General features: G+C 44.9%; 1 protein-coding gene across 1 annotated transcript in view; it reads left to right on the forward strand.

The window, feature by feature from the left end:
- The window catches only part of LOC147747717 (complement factor H-related protein 2-like), a 297443-nt gene that overhangs the window by 70209 nt on the left and 210297 nt on the right, over window positions 1-16937 (forward strand). The window contains exon 3 of the mRNA XM_086926053.1: window positions 13129-13311. Coding sequence (XP_086782179.1) covers window positions 13129-13311 — 183 coding nt within the window. The remainder of the gene's footprint in view (window positions 1-13128; window positions 13312-16937) is intronic.

Here is a 16937-nt window from a genome sequence, read left to right on the forward strand (position 1 = left end):
ATGTTTAAAAAAGAAGAGGGAGATACGGAGAGAAGCACGCAGACGCAATGTAAAATATGAACAGGATAGGGCTGATAAACTCGTTAAGCTAAAGAGAGAATATAATATGCTAATTTGTTGCACGAAAAGGGCCTACAAGGAAAATTGCTGGAGATAATTGAAACAAAGAATACACGTCCATTCTGGAAGCTGATACAATCAGCAGCAGAACTTCCGGTGGCCTCAATGAACTGTGTGGTGGAAGAGGCTGCATGGGAGGAATATCTGCTGGAATTGTATAGCCCAGGCAGGGAAATTGAAGGGGGGGAGCCACCGGAGTGGAGTGGTCTAGTAGAAGATCTTAAACCAGACTTGAAGCTAACTAGAGCAGCAGGACCAGATAATCTCCCAGGCCTGATAATAAAGTCACATCTGAACTAGTGGGCAGAATTCTACTCGCATATGTTTCTAGTCAATTTAGAAACTGGGAAGATCCCTAAAAATTGGAAGCGAGCAATAATTAGGCTGGTGATTTAGAAACGTGATATGCACGCCCCAAAGAACTACACACAAATTAATTTGTTCGATATTGGGTAAAAGATCTTTGCAAAAATAATATTAGGAAAGCTAAAAGATTGGGTGGAGCAGGGGTCAATTGTACTGGTAGAACAGGGGGGATTTAAAAGAAGAACATTCCACCATAGATCACTGTTTCACCCTCTGGGCACTGGCCCGGAAATGGATAGAGCAAAAGGGGAAAATGTACTGCTTTTTTGTCGACTTTCGGGAAGCCTTTGACTCAGTAGATCGCAAACGTGTATGGGAGGCCTTGACAAAGTATGGTATACCGGAGGGTATATTGGCTATGTTAAAGGAATTACACAGAGGAAATTGGGCCCAGGTAATTAGAGACATGCAAGGGTCACTGAATCGGAAAATAGCAGTAGGGAATGGTCTTATCAGGGGTGATTTTTGGCTCCTCTGCTCATTGCCATACTCCTAACTGACCTACCTGCAGTACTAGAAGTGGAAGGAAGTGTAAGTCTCAGAATGAGTGGTAATAAAGTGTAATGCCTTCCATATGCAGACGACCTAGTGAAACTTGATCAAACGGAGCTAGGGATCCAAAGGAAATTAAACGCTTTTAAGAACTATTGTGAGGAAACATTTTTAGTAGTAAATATGGAAACAACAAAGATTTTATGTTTTGGGTAAAGAGAAAAGAATTTTATCTGGCTTTTAGGATAAAAGACATTGGAGATAGAAAAGGAATACAGATACTTGGGTCTCTGCTTTGACAGTGCTCCAAAGTGGTACACCCACCTAGAAGCCCAAAAAGCAAAAGCCTTCTCATCAATCTGCGGGCTGAAAAATGTAATAAAGAATATGGTGACATGTCCCATAGACCTATGTTAAAGGCATATGAAGCAATGCTATCTCCGCAAGTATTGTATGGGGCAGACGTTCTTTACCTAAGTGGTAAATGCGAGTGGGACATAGAAGAAGGGAAGATTTTAAAAATGTTACTGTCACTACTGCGCTCCACAATGATTCAGGCTATTATAATGGAGTTAGGAACAATGACATGGTGCATTCAGATCCAAATGTCTTTGTTAAGATTTTGGAAACGCCAGGACCCAGGTGGACTGCAGAAGGTCTCACAATAGTGCAGAGAGGAGATTCAATTCAGTAGCCTAAAATGGGCTGAGGAAGTTAGAAGAAAACTCTTGATAATAAGCGAGCGCTTAAAGGTGAGACTATCACAGCATTCAATGGAAGTAGACTTTACTAAGAGTATTCTCAGACTCCTAGGTCAGGAACATTCAAGGAAGATGGATTTGGAATACCTGAATTTGAAGAAATGGGTACAATGTATAAGAAACTCATGGGTAAACAAAGCTTGGTACCCATACTTGGACACCCTGCCTAATCAAGGCCTAAGGTGTGAAATTCCAAGAGTACGAATCAGTATCAATCCCTGGCTGATGGAGGAAAAAATAAAAGTAGAAATGATAAAGCCAGATGGAATCTGTAAATGTGGGTTGGGAAATAGAACTGATATTTTGCACATATTGGTTGATTGCATCTCGGTTTATGCCTTGCGGAAATTGTTCTTATGTCCAATTTCTTTAAAATACGAAATAAAGTCACGCGCCTTGCAGTATTTTTTCTCACAGAAATGCCAAATCTTGATGTTGCCATTGCTCTGGGAAAATATATGAAAGCCATAACAAGCTTTGGAAGGGAGAAGCTGAAGGAGGGGTAGTGAATTAAATTTTGCTTTTAGTCTTCCTTTTTCCCTCTTATATAAAAAAAAAAATGTTTATATTAATTTATACATTTTAAAAAGATTGTATTGATCCATGATTGTATGTTGGTGTTATTGTGGATAGGATGCAGGTGTTGCATCTTTTATCAAGTGTATTATTGGTAATGTATGTGTGAAAGAACTATATCGTCATTATTATTCTGGGTTCCCATTGTGTTTAAAGACCACAGTCTAAATAAACAGAGGTTCTCTCTCTCTCTCTTACTGGAAATAACAGAGTTTAAAAAAACAGCAGCAGTGTTTATTTTTCCATATTTGACCGTTCAAATACATTGATAGAGCACTAAAATCTTGCATTTTATCCAAGTAATGTCTGAAGCATTCTAACTAAATCCGGCCGAACTCTGACAAGTAGCCATGCGCAAAACAGACGTTGCATATGGCATCTGCTGACTGCTGCTATGCTACGTACAGACAGAGACCAGCTGCTGTCACTTCCTGTGATGTCAAACCTGCATTTGTGGGGTCTGGAGCTTATTTTCTAACATTAGGCCTTGACCCAGAGCAAGGGAGAGAAAGACAAAAAAGGGAGAAGCAAGGAGGAAGAGAAATACGGGAAAACACTGGGAAAGGAGGAATGAAAAGAAACATGTATGCAAGAGTTACAGAGACAGCAAGTGCATGTCGCTGTCATAAGGTGGAATCAAGATTAGGCACCCTTGTTATTCAGGAAACTCGAAAATAGCAATGCCTGCAGCAGGCTCAAAAGCAAAACTATTAGCTCCTGCACTTTTATGCACATTAAGTCCTGCACAGATATACACAACGCATACAGGGCATGGTATCATAGTGCCTAGAGCATCTTTCCTTGTGGGATAATTATGCTGCTAGCACCTCTTCCACCTTCTGCCTCGTATGTCTTATGTTACAAGTGGCTGCAGTATTACCCCTAATCACCCCTCACTTTGCTTATTTTTGAGGACAGCAGCACACAGCGTTAGGACAGTCCCAAAGCGAATGAAAGGCAACACACACCTACACACCCATATCTGTCAGAAAAGAATATTTTACATAGCATTGCAGAATATAAGGAAATAAAGGCAAAATAAAGCAGTTCTGAGCTTGAGTTTTGGGGGGGGGGGGGGGTAGAGAAAGGTAAGGGAAACTTAACTCCACTCACTCACTTTTAAACAACGGAGTTTGGAAATGCCAAGACCCACAGCTCGTAACATGGCACTGGTCAGATTCTATCCATATGTAGAAGCCAAGTGGTTCACAGAGCACACATTCTTATTTTCGTAACAGGTCACTGATCAGAGGTGCCTAGAGATGCACTACAGATTTGGTAGAAGGCTGACCATCCCATCCAGCAGTGCGAGAGAAGGTGGCCTAGAAGACAGATTTTCTAGCAGGCCTGCAGTGGAGAATGAAGGATGCAGGGCAGGCCGCTGAGTCCCAGTTGCATCACAGGAAGCAGATGATAGTAAAGGAGAAGAAAAAAACAAAAACAGTGTTGTGGGCTATAGCACTGCAGCGCTACACGAAGGGGCTAGTGGGAAGCACTAATGCTGTGTGGAGCAGAGCAGACACAGCCCCTCTGAGGCTGATGGAGGCTGCTGTAATGTTCCACAGCTCACTTAATGTAAATAGATCAAAGTAGTCACCACTCGTCACCAGTCGTTGAAAAGATCCACTAGGGGGAGGCATTGCTTTGCTACTGTGGCACTGACTAACTCCTGCGATGCATGACGTGAACCCAAGCTGTTTAGGAATTCACTCTTTCAAAACGAGGACTGAAACACCCAGACAAGCGACATTGAAGCTTATCTAAAAAGAGACTTGAGAAGCAGGATTCAAATAATAAACACTACAGGATTCAGAATGAGTCTGCACATCAAGCCTCGTTCTGAATGCTGACATGTTTATCATTTGAATCCGGCTTCTCAAGCTGGTTTTTGATAACTTGTGCATCGCTTGTCTGGGTGGTGTGTATAGGGCCTGGGCTGGCCCAGTTCTAAACTCCGCTACGCAGTAGCTTGCAGAGTTTTTGCAGAACTAGTGCCCAAAACACTGCCAGTGGAGCAGAGTTTGCCACCCAGCCCTATTTTGCACAAGCCCTTGCATTATACTGCAATTATTTCCACTGGGATAAGGATTATCCTTGTCATAGCATACGATTCAGCCTACAAGGACAACCACAATACCCAATTAAATGGAATGCAAAGGCACCTGTTTGAGAATTACTTGCACAATTAGAATACCAGGAATTAATTAAGCCCTGTGTTTCCCAAATGAATAATCTTTTTTTTTCCACTTCTCATGCTGTGCAAATTTAGACTATAGACATTTGAACAGTCATACATGCACATTTGCAAGACAAAATACACATAGTACGGCACTTATTAATAATATAGCCCGTAAAGAATATACAACAACTTTGTATCTTTCCAATGGTTTTTTCTGCCTGAATATAGCACCTGAAAGTAGGAATTGGATTGCTTTCTCTGTGCTGGGCTCTCAAGGTTGCTTTTGCCGGCTCCCATGGGGTATAAGAACAGTCATGGATTTTTTGTTGCACGTATTGTGTCAATTCTACAAGATATTGAACCAGAGGCAGTGTCCTACGTAGATGATATTTACCTTATGGACAATGGCTAAAACACACATTTAGCCAGGGTAGATCACATCATTTTGAGATTTGCTGAGCATGGCTATAAGTTCAATCTTAAGAAATCAAATATATGAATTCTCAGTGTCCCGTTTCTTGGATATAAACTTAGCCATGAGGGAAAACGACTTGCACCACATTTCCATGAGAAGGGTGCTCTACTACAACCACCAAATAAATATATCGTTTATACGAAGGGTTTAGCCCAAGCTGCTATAAGGACCAAGCACCAATATTTAGCGGCATGCGCTTCCATTCACATTATAATGTTGGATGGTGAATTCCAGTCACAAATAACTTGAACCTAGTGCTTAGGTGACTGCACTGCACAGTTGGCTGAACTAAAAGCATTAATTCTTGCACTTGAAAAAACAGATCCTGAATTCCCCACCCTTGTAGTGTGTGACTCGTATTATTGTGTCCAGTCCTTTAATGATAGTTCACTTTACTGGCACCTGAATTGATTCAGAGATTCTAAAGGAAGCACTCTAAAGCATAAACTGCTTTCAATTAAGGTAGTGGAAGAAAGGTTGCCCCTGGCTCATGTTACTCATATATTGAGCCATCAGTGTGTTGGAACACACATTGTAGGACATTCCTTGGGAGATGAAGCTGCCAAATCTGCAGTTTCAATATACTTTGTGCTGTTAGTGATACATGCAACAACACCCCTTTGCCTAGGGGCTTTCCAGCAAAATATTCTTACCATTTAAGCTAACAAAACATTCCCTTGGTTACAATTCCAGGGGTTGGTGATTATGTGATTCCCAACCAAGACTGCAGACTAACCTGCACATGAAGGTGTTAATTCTGCACATGCTGGCATGGTGGCTACAATATTCTTATTAGAACAACGTTATTGGTGGCATGGCCCATACAAACAGGCCAAGAAATATGTCCTTTATTGTGACATTTGTGAACAAATTAAGGGGTCGATTATGATGGCGGACGGAAGGACGACCGCCGGCCTGGAGTAGGGGGAAAATGCCTTATTGCAGTCCGTCAGCCGCGGACAGTCCGTCCACCATATTAGGATGGGAAGCACTGTCAAATATCCGTACGCCGCGGAAGAACTAGCATCGCTGAGTAAATACACCCGACCCTGCAGCGAACGTAACCAACCAGAGACACCGCCGTACGGACTGACGTCTCCGACCGTCCACGTAATCACGATGGCGGATAAGACATAGCAAATCGCTGCGGAAAAACCACCTGCCTGAACACGGCGGATTCACCACAGCGGAGAGGCAAACCATTGCAGAGAGATACCCACCACAGGCAGATCGCCGTAATGGACCCAGCTCTGCACGCATTTCCGATCGTCTTCGTGCTCGACCACCAGCAAGTCATGGACCATCGCCGATGACGATGCAGGTAGGAAAACACACCAAAAGCTGGCTGAAGGAGAGTACTTGCCGGGGCTGTGACATGGGGAGTGGGAGGTGCATGTAGGGGAAACAGCATTTACGATTGCACCAATATATCAACAATGCAAGGAGACAAACATGAATGACACTGAGAAACCACTACACACGAATAACTGTCTTTATTGCACAGATTAGTAAATGAGTGCTAGAGTAGGCAGGAGCATGGGCACTGGATACACCAGAAAAGGTACATCTGAGGTAGCACAAGAGAGGGCACAATGCAGTATCATAACAGCAACATGGCAGTGTTCCCAACAGAGCAGGTACATCAGAGGCAGCACATGAGAGGGCACAATGCAGTATCATAACAGCAACAGGGCAGTGTTCCCAACAGAACAGGTACATCAGAGGCAGCACATGAGAGGGGCTAAGTGCATCAACAGTCCCTGGCAAAGAGCAGGTACATCTGAGGCAGCACATGAGAGGGGCTAAGTGCATCAACAGTCCATGGCATAGAACAGGTACATCTGAGGCAGCACATGAGAGGGGCTAAGTGCATCAACAGTCCATGGCAAGGCACAGAGCAGGTACATCTGAGGCAGCACATGAGAGGGCACAATGCAGTATCTTAACAGAAACAGGGCAGTGTTCCCAACAGAGCAGGTACATTAGAGGCAGCACATGGGAGGGCACAATACAGTATCATAACAGCAACAGGGCAGTGTTCCCAACAGAACAGGTTCATCAGAGGCAGCACATGAGAGGGCACAATGCAGTATCATAACAGCAACAGGGCAGTGTTCCCAATAGAGCAGGTACATCAGAGGCAGCACATGAGAGGGCACAATGCAGTATCATAACAGCAACAGGGCAGTGTTCCCAACAGAACAGGTACATCTGTGGCAGCACATGAGAGGGGCTAAGTGCATCAACAGTCCATGGCAAAGAACAGGTACATATGAGGCATCACATGAGAGGGGCTAAGTGCATCAACAGTCCATGGCAAGGCACAGAGCATGTACATCAGAGGCAGCACATGAGAGGGCACAATGCAGTATCATAACAGCAACAGGACAGTGTTCCCAACAGAGCAGGTGCATCAGAGGCATCACATGAGAGGGGCTACGTGCATCAACAGTCCATGGCAAAGAACAGGTACATCTGAGGCAGCACATAAGAGGGGCTAAGTGCATCAACCGTCCATGGCAAGGCACAGAGCATGTACATCAGAGGCAGCACATGAGAGGGCACAATGCAGTATCATAACAGCAACAGGGCAGTGTTCCCAACAGAGCAGGTACATCAGAGGCAGCACATGAGAGGGGCTACGTGCATCAACAGTCCATGGCAAAGAGCAGGTACATCTGAGGCATCACATGAGAGGGGCTAAGTGCATCAACAGTCCATGGCAAGGCACAGAGCATGTACATCAGAGGCAGCACATGAGAGGGCACAATGCAGTATCATAACAGCAACAGGGCAGTGTTCCCAACAGAGCAGGTACATCAGAGGCAGCACATGAGAGGGGCTACATGCATCAACAGTCCATGGCAAAGAACAGGTACATCTGAGGCAGCACATAAGAGGGGCTAAGTGCATCAACAGTCCATGGCAAGGCACAGAGCAGGTACATCTGAGGCAGCACATGAGAGGGCACAATGCAGTATCATACCAGCAACAGGGCAGTGTTCCCAACAGAGCAGGTCCATCAGAGGCAGCACATGAGAGGGAACAATGCAGTATCATAACAGCAACAGGGCAGTGTTCCCAATAGAGCAGGTACATCAGAGGCAGCACATGAGAGGGCACAATGCAGTATCATAACAGCAACAGGGCAGTGTTCCCAACAGAACAGGTACATCTGAGGCAGCACATGAGAGGGGCTAAGTGCATCAACAGTCCATGGCAAAGAGCAGGTACATCTGAGGCAGCACATGAGAGGGGCTAAGTGCATCAACAGTCCATGGCAAGGCACAGAGCATGTACATCAGAGGCAGCACATGAGAGGGCACAATGCAGTATCATAACAGCAACAGGGCAGTGTTCCCAACACAGCAGGTACATCAGAGGCAGCACCTGAGAGGGGCTACGTGCATCAACAGTCCATGGCAAAGAGCAGGTACATCTGAGGCATCACATGAGAGGGGCTAAGTGCATCAACAGTCCATGGCAAGGCACAGAGCATGTACATCAGAGGCAGCACATGAGAGGGCACAATGCAGTATCATAACAGCAACAGGGCAGTGTTCCAAATAGAGCAGGTACACCAGAGGCAGCACATGAAAGGGCACAATGCAGTATCATAACAGCAACAGGGCAGTGTTCCCAACAGAACAGGTTCATCTGAGGCAGCACATGAGAGGGGCTAAGTGCATCAACAGTCCATGGCTAGGCACTGAGCAGGTACATCAGAGGCAGCACATGAGAGGGCACAATGCAGTATCATAACAGCAACAGGGCAGTGTTCCCAATAGAGCAGGTACATCAGAGGCAGCACATGAGAGGGTACAATGCAGTATCATAACAGCAACAGGGCAGTGTTCCCAACAGAACAGGTACATCTGAGGCAGCACATGAGAGGGGCTAAGTGCATCAACAGTCCATGGCAAAGAACAGGTACATCTGAGGCAGCACATGAGAGGGGCTAAGTGCATCACAGTCCATGGCAAGGCACAGAACATGTACATCAGAGGCAGCACATGAGAGGGCACAATATAGTATCATAACAGCAACAGGGCAGTGTTCCCAACAGAGCAGGCACATCAGAGGCAGCACATGAGAGGGGCTACATGCATCAACAGTCCATGGCAAAGAGCAGGTACATCTGAGGCATCACATGAGAGGGGCTAAGTGCATCAACAGTCCATGGCAAGGCACAGAGCAGGTACATCAGAGGCAGCACATGAGAGGGCACAATGCAGTATCATAACAGCAACAGGACAGAGTTCCTAACAGAGCAGGTACATCAGGGGCAGCACATGAGAGGGCACAATGCAGTATCATAAAAGCAACAGGGCAGTGTTCCCAACAGAACAGGTACATCTGAGGCAGCACATGAGAGGGGCTAAGTGCATCAACAGTCCATCGCAAGGCACAGAGCAGGTACATCAGAGGCAGCACATGAGAGGGCACAATGCAGTATCATAACAGCAACAGGGCAGTGTTCCCAACAGAACATGTACATCTGAGGCAGCACATGAGAGGGACTAAGTGCATCAACAGTCCACGGCAAAGAGCAGGTACATCTGAGGCAGCACAAGGACGTGTGTCAAGCACCCCGCCCCATGGACATTACATATGCAACGGTGTTTACAAAGGACTATCTACACACCAAGTACAATGCCATGTGAGTGATGGAAAATACAACTCACAGCACAGAATCTGGTGGACTGCTCGACCTAGTAGCCCCGGACACAGTGGCAGGATCTGATGCCGGAATGGGAGATACAGCCATAGCTCTAGTGACTGACACATGAGCCATAGACCCAGACACACTACCAGCACCTGAAACAGGAGTGTGAGACCCAGCCACACCTCTAGTGACTGACACATGAGCCATAGACCCAGACACACTGCCAGCACTAAAACAGGAATGTGAGACACAGCCACAGCTCTAGTGACTGACACATGAGCCATAGACCCAGACACACTGCCAGCACCAGAAACACGAGTGTGAGACACAGCCACAGCTGTAGTGACTGACACATGAGCCATAGACCCAGACACACTGCCAGCACCAGAAACAGGAGTGTGAGACACAGCCACAGCTCTAGTGACTGACACATGAGCCATAGACTCAGACACACTGCCAGCACCATAAACAGGAGTGTGAGACACAGCCACAGCTGTAGTGACTGACACATGAGCCATAGACCCAGACACACTGCCAGCACCAGAAACAGGAGTGTGAGACACAGCCACAGCTCTAGTGACTGACACATGAGCCATAGACCCAGACACACTGCCAGGACATGTCCCTGTACAGTGACCAACAAATACCATGCCAGCATCTGAGACATGAGAGTGGCAGACACACACATTGGCAGTACCTGAAACAGGAGAGGGCACACCTGACACAGTGCTATTACATGAGGCATGGCAGCCAACTACAGACACAGTGCCACTATCTGACACATGAGAGTGAACTGCAGCTGACCCACTAGGACCACTGAAATGATGAGCCACAGGGCTGTATGGTCCTGGAGGCAGGGTGGCTCTGGGAGCTGGGGACAGCTGTACTGGAGCGACATTGGGTTGGGCCGGTGACACTGGTGTGTGTCTCCATTTCTTTGGGATATGGAAGGGCACCCTGGACATGACTGGACTGGTAAGTTGTGTGGCCTCATCAGAAACATCTCCCATCAAAGGTGGATCATGTGCTGGTGTGGGTCTGCTCTCTAGGGACGTGCTGGACCCTGCTTGACATTTGCTGTGGCCCTGCCTTCTGCCCTCTGCTTCATGTGTAATGGGGGATGCAACAACAGTGTACTCCTTCCTCTGCTTCAGCGGGGTGTGGATGGTAGTAGAGGTATGAGGGGACTCCACCGCTGACACATGTGTTTTACGTTCCTTCGCCAACATCAGCCTCAGTGCAGACAGGGGTGATGTATGCCTGTCCTTGATGGAGCTCCTGTCCATTGGAGAACCCTTGGCCCTGGGAGGTGCTTTGGCCGTAGGAGGTGTCCTGTCTCTGGAATGTGCCTGACCCGTGGGCGGTGCCCTGTCCCTGGGAGTTGGCGTGTCCTTTGTAGTGTCCCTTTCCTTTGCAGTGTCCTTGTCCTTGGGAGTGTCCCTGCCCTTGGGAGGTGCCCTTTCCTTTGCAGTGTCCTTGTCCTTGGGAGTGTCCCTGGCCTTGGGAGGTGCCCTTTCCTTTGCAGTGTCCTTGTCCTTGGGAGTGTCCCTGGGCTTGGGAGGTGCCCTTTCCTTTGCAGTGTCATTGTCCTTGGGAGTGTCCCTGGCCTTGGGAGGTGCCCTTTCCTTTGCAGTGTCCTTGTCCTTGGGAGTGTCCCTGGCCTTGGGAGGTGCCCTCCCCTTTGCAGTGTCCTTGTCCTTGGGAGTGTCCCTGGCCTTGGGAGGTGCCCTCTCCTTTGCAATGTCCTTGTCCTTGGGAGTGTCCCTGGCCTTGGGAGGTGCCTACTGCCCTTTCCTTTGCAGTGTCCTTGTCCTTGGGAGTGTCCCTGGCCTTGTGAGGTGCCCTCTCCTTTGCAGTGTCCTTGTCCTTGGGAGTGTCCCTGGCCTTGGGAGGTGCCCTCTCCTTTGCAGTGTCCTTGTCCCTGGGAGTGTCCCTGGCCTTGGGAGGTGCCCTCTCCTTTGCAATGTCCTTGTCCTTGGGAGTGTCCCTGGCCTTGGGAGGTGCCCTCTCCTTTGCAGTGTCCTTGTCCCTGGGAGTGTCCCTGGCCTTGGGAGGTGCCCTCTCCTTTGCAGTGTCCTTGTCCTTGGGAGTGTCCCTGGCCTTGGGAGGTGCCCTTGCCTTGGGTGTACCATTTGAGGGGGATGCCTGTGTTACATCTGAATTCCTGTCCCCCAACACCCCTTGAGGATCCTGTGTGTCAACAACAGATTCACCCTTACTATTTTTAATTTTGTGGAATATTAAGCAGGTAACTACTGTTATATGCAGATTCCAATATGATCCTTCAGTAACAATCCAAGAGATTTCACAGGCTTCTCTTTTTTGTGCAAGGTATTTTGAGCATTTATTAATACAACTGCTTCCGCATAAGCTCCTGATAATGGCTTTTTAACCAGACCAAACTTTACAAATGTCTTTGCTCCAAAAAATTATTGTCCGTGTCAAGGTGCAGAACTTCTGGAATTTTTAGACAATTAATTATATGTGGCCCTGGTTACCTGTTCTATAGTAACCAACGGCTGAAAGGGAATGTATCCAAAACGTACTTTCTGCATATGTATCTGAATGTAAGTGTATATTGCATATTTTATTATATGTATTTTGTAATGACAATAGCTGTAACCTGTCAGTGGAAGCTGTCTGTAGGCTAGACCTAAATGAGCAAGGACTCAATTTTCACAAATTAAGTAAGCACTTTCGCAGTAGTATTTATTTTATATCGACTGAAGGCAGGAAAAGCAATAGTTTGACGCGGACAGGAGGAGGTGGCATAGTCAAAAAAGTGATGAGGGATAGGTATTGTCTGGTGAGTAGGGGGTCAATACCCTTTTTAGGTAAATAAACAAAATAAAAAATACTGTACTACAAAGCAGGACGACGTTTGTGTGAAGTAAGGGAGAGAGGAAAATGAAGTAGGTGATGTAAACACAATTAGAAGCAATGGTGCTTTGCATAATGAAGGAGCATTTTCAAAGCCAGTAGGCCAGGCCATTACTTCTTTACTTTCTTTCACTCTCAAAATAAAACAGTAAGGTTAGCTATATAAACACCAATATATAAACGACTACTATTCATTCTTGGCTAACCCTCTGTACAACCAAAAGGTGATTGTATACTTTATAAAAATTATTTAAAATATATATATATATATATATATATATATATATATATATATATATATATATATATATATATATATATATATATATATATATATATTTGAGATACTGTGGAAATGTACAATCTTGGTCCAGTCACATCCTTATCCCACAAGATGTTTTACAGTTACCACAGGAGATTCTCCGCGATTTGGTGAGTTTCAGTACATTATGTCTGCTCATTTCGCCTTCCAGGATTTAGGCTCTTATAACTTACATAAAGATGGATTTGGTTTTGCCAGAAATATATTATAGTTTTTGTTGTTTGCCTCAAACATTCCTGTATAAATCCTGATGCATGCTAATGCGCTATACTTTTCTTTATTTTCATTCAGCTCCTCCTGTCTGCACTAGACCACCATCGGTTCCCCATGGAAAACTTGTTGGTGATGTGAAAAATGAATATAGTTTTAACTCAGCTATTGAGTATATATGCGATGAGGGTTATGTTTTGAAAGGGACGAGAATGCTGACTTGCTTTGATGGGGAATGGTCAAGAGATGTGCCACAATGCATACGTAAGTACAGAAATACCTAATAATGATGAACATAAAGGGCAGGATTCACAAGTGCTTTGCAGAGACTTACCCTTGTAATACTCTTGTCTTGCTCCTGAATTCATGAAGTGAGCCAGGTTTACGCCAGGAGGATTCCTGACTAACTGTTAGTATTAGCCCCACCAGAGTGAAATCCACCTACTCGTAGCTAAATCTTTGTGAACAGGCTGAACATTTTGAATAATTTTGTTTCAATAATTGGGCACCATGAATCTCTATAGTTTTCTCGTGATGGCGAAACTGCAATACAACAGCATCTGTGAAAAATATGTGGAATTCAAAAGTAAATGTATATTAGTTTTAGCCACACGGAACGGTACTTTGCATGCGATGTTGTCAAACAATTATGTGGCATCTTAATAAGCACCCATTTGCGTCTTTTTCTAGCACTCAGTGAGACTTGAGTTCTTCGCACTGACATGATGTAAGCGCACTAATCACCAACTGCAGGCAATATTCCTGTAGAATGGCAACTGTAATCGCTTCCAGCATCATTGGCCTTGGCCTGGATTGCTCCAGGACATACCTGACACGTTCTCCTGTTCCGCGGGCTTTACACTCTTTTTGTGGAGTTATGGCCCTTGGATGCTAGGGCAAGTAATCAGCAGGATTGTGGAAAGCTAGCTTTTACTATACCTTAAAGGAGTATTCCTGGAGCTGGAGCACCTGTTTCTCAATCAGAGGTGGGGGCTTGGACAGCCAAACTTGAAACAGTAATATTAAGGGTTTGTGTTATGTATGAGCTGCAAACAGATTCCCGTAGACATAGTTGTGAAAGGGACTGCTCCCCCCCCACCCCCCAGAGGATTATAATGGCTTCATGCTTGATTTGCAAACAGCGTTGCTCGGTTGAGGTCAGAGCTCTACTAGTGTATGCCACTGGGACCCACTCTCTACACTCCTGTTCTTGGGCAAGGACAGCTCCCACACCAGTGGGGCTGACATCAACAGAGCTTGTGATTATATGGGATTAACAGACGCTCATATAGTGATAAACACTATTATCCTTTTATGGATAGGTCATCTGGTGCATCCAAAGTTTGGGAAGAGAACACCCCGCTTCCCTAAACTTAATCAAAGATTGAAAAACTACAAAACAATGGGTTTTTGGAGCACACAAGCACAAATAAAGTCTAAGTTATGTAAAAATCACAAGATACACAAAGCGAATTCCCTCGAAAATAAACAGTCGGGCTCTTGTAGTTCTTGTCTTTATTTTCATCACATTCCAATCCCTTGTGCCAACGCGTTTCGCCGTGGTTGGGTTAACCTGCGGCTTCGTCAGGGCTTAGACTTCTCAACAGTTTTGGTGCCTCGCTGGAGTTTCTCTCACTAGTTATTTCCGTCCTTTATGATAAGACAGCCACATTTTCAGAGTCTATTTAAAAGTTTTCCACTTGGCAATCATAAATATGTATTGAATAAAGTCTTAATTAAATATCATAGAAACTCCTCTATTCCACAATTTGTTATCAGGCCACAAAGTATCAAATCAGGCCGGTATTATGGACAGTAAAGTCCCGTATAAAGCAGATGTGCCGCGAGGCAATGTCCTCTTTAACCTCGTATCAGGAAAATTAGTCTTTCAGTCGCGTCCCGCCCGTGTGCAGGCGAACACAGTCGGTGGAATTTTTTTTATCAAAATACCTAGTTTTGTGTTTACTTATAGGGCATCTGTTCTGAAGCCCCTTAATTCTATTTGTGAGGTTGTTGATGAACTGCCCAAAGTATTTCACCGTACCGAGAAAACTTTGGACCTCAGACACACATGAAGGAGCAGGCACCACCCTGCACTTTATCTGCATCAGGGTAACTCTTTCGTCTGAGAAGAGGTACCTCAAATGAACTGAAGCTGTTGCTAAGGAACTCACATTTTTCTCCGTGCAGTATCAACCCGCTGTATTCTAGCCTCTACAGCACATTCCTCAACCTTTCTTTGTGCTCATCTTTGGAGGTGGTGTGCACAAGTACATCATCACCTATGGGATGACCTATGGAAGCCTTGTGAGTACTTCCTTATTTGTGTTCTGAAAAACGTCAGAAAAAGCGGCTATGTATCAAGAGGCAGGGTAGAGCGGCAATTTGTGATAGTCAGATTGAAGGTCTACTTTAAAAACCCATGTCGTTCCACTTATCTCCCTTGTGATGATACTGACTCTGGACATGAAGTGCTGCTCTCTCTTTATGACCATGTTTGGTAACCTCATGTCTTCACATACGCAGACCTCACCCGGTAGTTGGGGTTTTCTCTCTACCATTATCGGTGACACCCATTGCATATGACCGTCCACCCTTTCGATTATGTCCGCAGCTTCCAGTTTTCTCAGTTTGGCTTCTATTTTTCAATCGGATGCCACTCTTTGGTGGTACAGCGCACCTGGTTTGACTATGCAGTCGATGGGTAGGGACACCATTTTGTCCGTGAGGCACTCAATCCCAACTTATATAGTCTTGAACTCCACTTGTCTAGTTGACTGGTGTGTACTTGAAGGGCAACAAGAAACAGGTGACGTTTTTCTGCAATACAGCAGCTCAGGAGTGCGTCTTTTTGTTCTAGGGTGACATATATGTTGGTTGAGATCAATTTCTGTGAACCAGTCCTTTGTTTCCTCTGCGGAATAACAGTGCCACAAAACCGGTCCTCTCATCCGTTTACAAATAGAGCAAAAAGTAAGTTTTTGACCATATTGACATGACATTTCATGCTTTCTTTTAGCACAACAGACTTATACTGTTCCCTTTCCTTCTTCTTCTCCTGCAGTGCTGTTGATTACTTTCAATGTATTTCTCAATGTGGAATAACTAGGAGATTCTTGACTAAGGCAGATATAGGCTAACCTCTGACAAGCTAAACAACTAGTGATAACACAAGCACTATCTTCCCTCTTTTCTCTTTTTGCTCTGTTTCGGTCCAGGTCCTGAGGAGAACCCCCCTGAATGAATGTAGGGGTTTGAAACGTGTAGACCTTTTACCCTGCACAAACAATTTTTTATTCAAGCTGTTCTTGCGTTTAACCTTTTTTGTGCATACAAGTTTTGGTACACTAAAACCAACCTATTGATTGAATCGGTTGGGTTAAACTAAAGATTACACTGCTTGGTATTTACCCATATGTGAGTTGGGAGTTGAACTAAAAGTATAAGGCAATTTCTGAAAAACATGCCTTTCAACTACATTGGGAATGTTTTTTATGTGTATTTGTTGAATTATAATTTTTTTCTGTGTCATTAACATTATTCTTTTAACCGAGTTCTGTATCTAACTAGATTTATGTCAGAATCATATATGTATACCGTCCATGAAAATTTGAGTATGGCATTATAATTGATTGTGGTCTATGAAATAATTTAATAGATGTGCACGATTCACACAAATGCATTTGTAGAGTTCACGTTGTTCAAGGATGACAGCACGCAGATAATATAAAGTAATTTGCTTTATTCTTTAGAGCAAGTAGTTAACACTACATCTATTAAGCCTGGGCCAAACCGTCCGTCTTGGAATCTAGAACACAGCCTGTATTCTAGATTCCAAGTGAACAGGAAGACACCACACATTCCCCTTAGTGAACAGAGAAATAACACAA

The sequence above is a fragment of the Lissotriton vulgaris genome, chromosome 1_1 (assembly GCF_964263255.1).
Source record: "Lissotriton vulgaris chromosome 1_1, aLisVul1.2, whole genome shotgun sequence".
Classification (NCBI taxonomy): Eukaryota; Metazoa; Chordata; class Amphibia; order Caudata; family Salamandridae; genus Lissotriton; species Lissotriton vulgaris.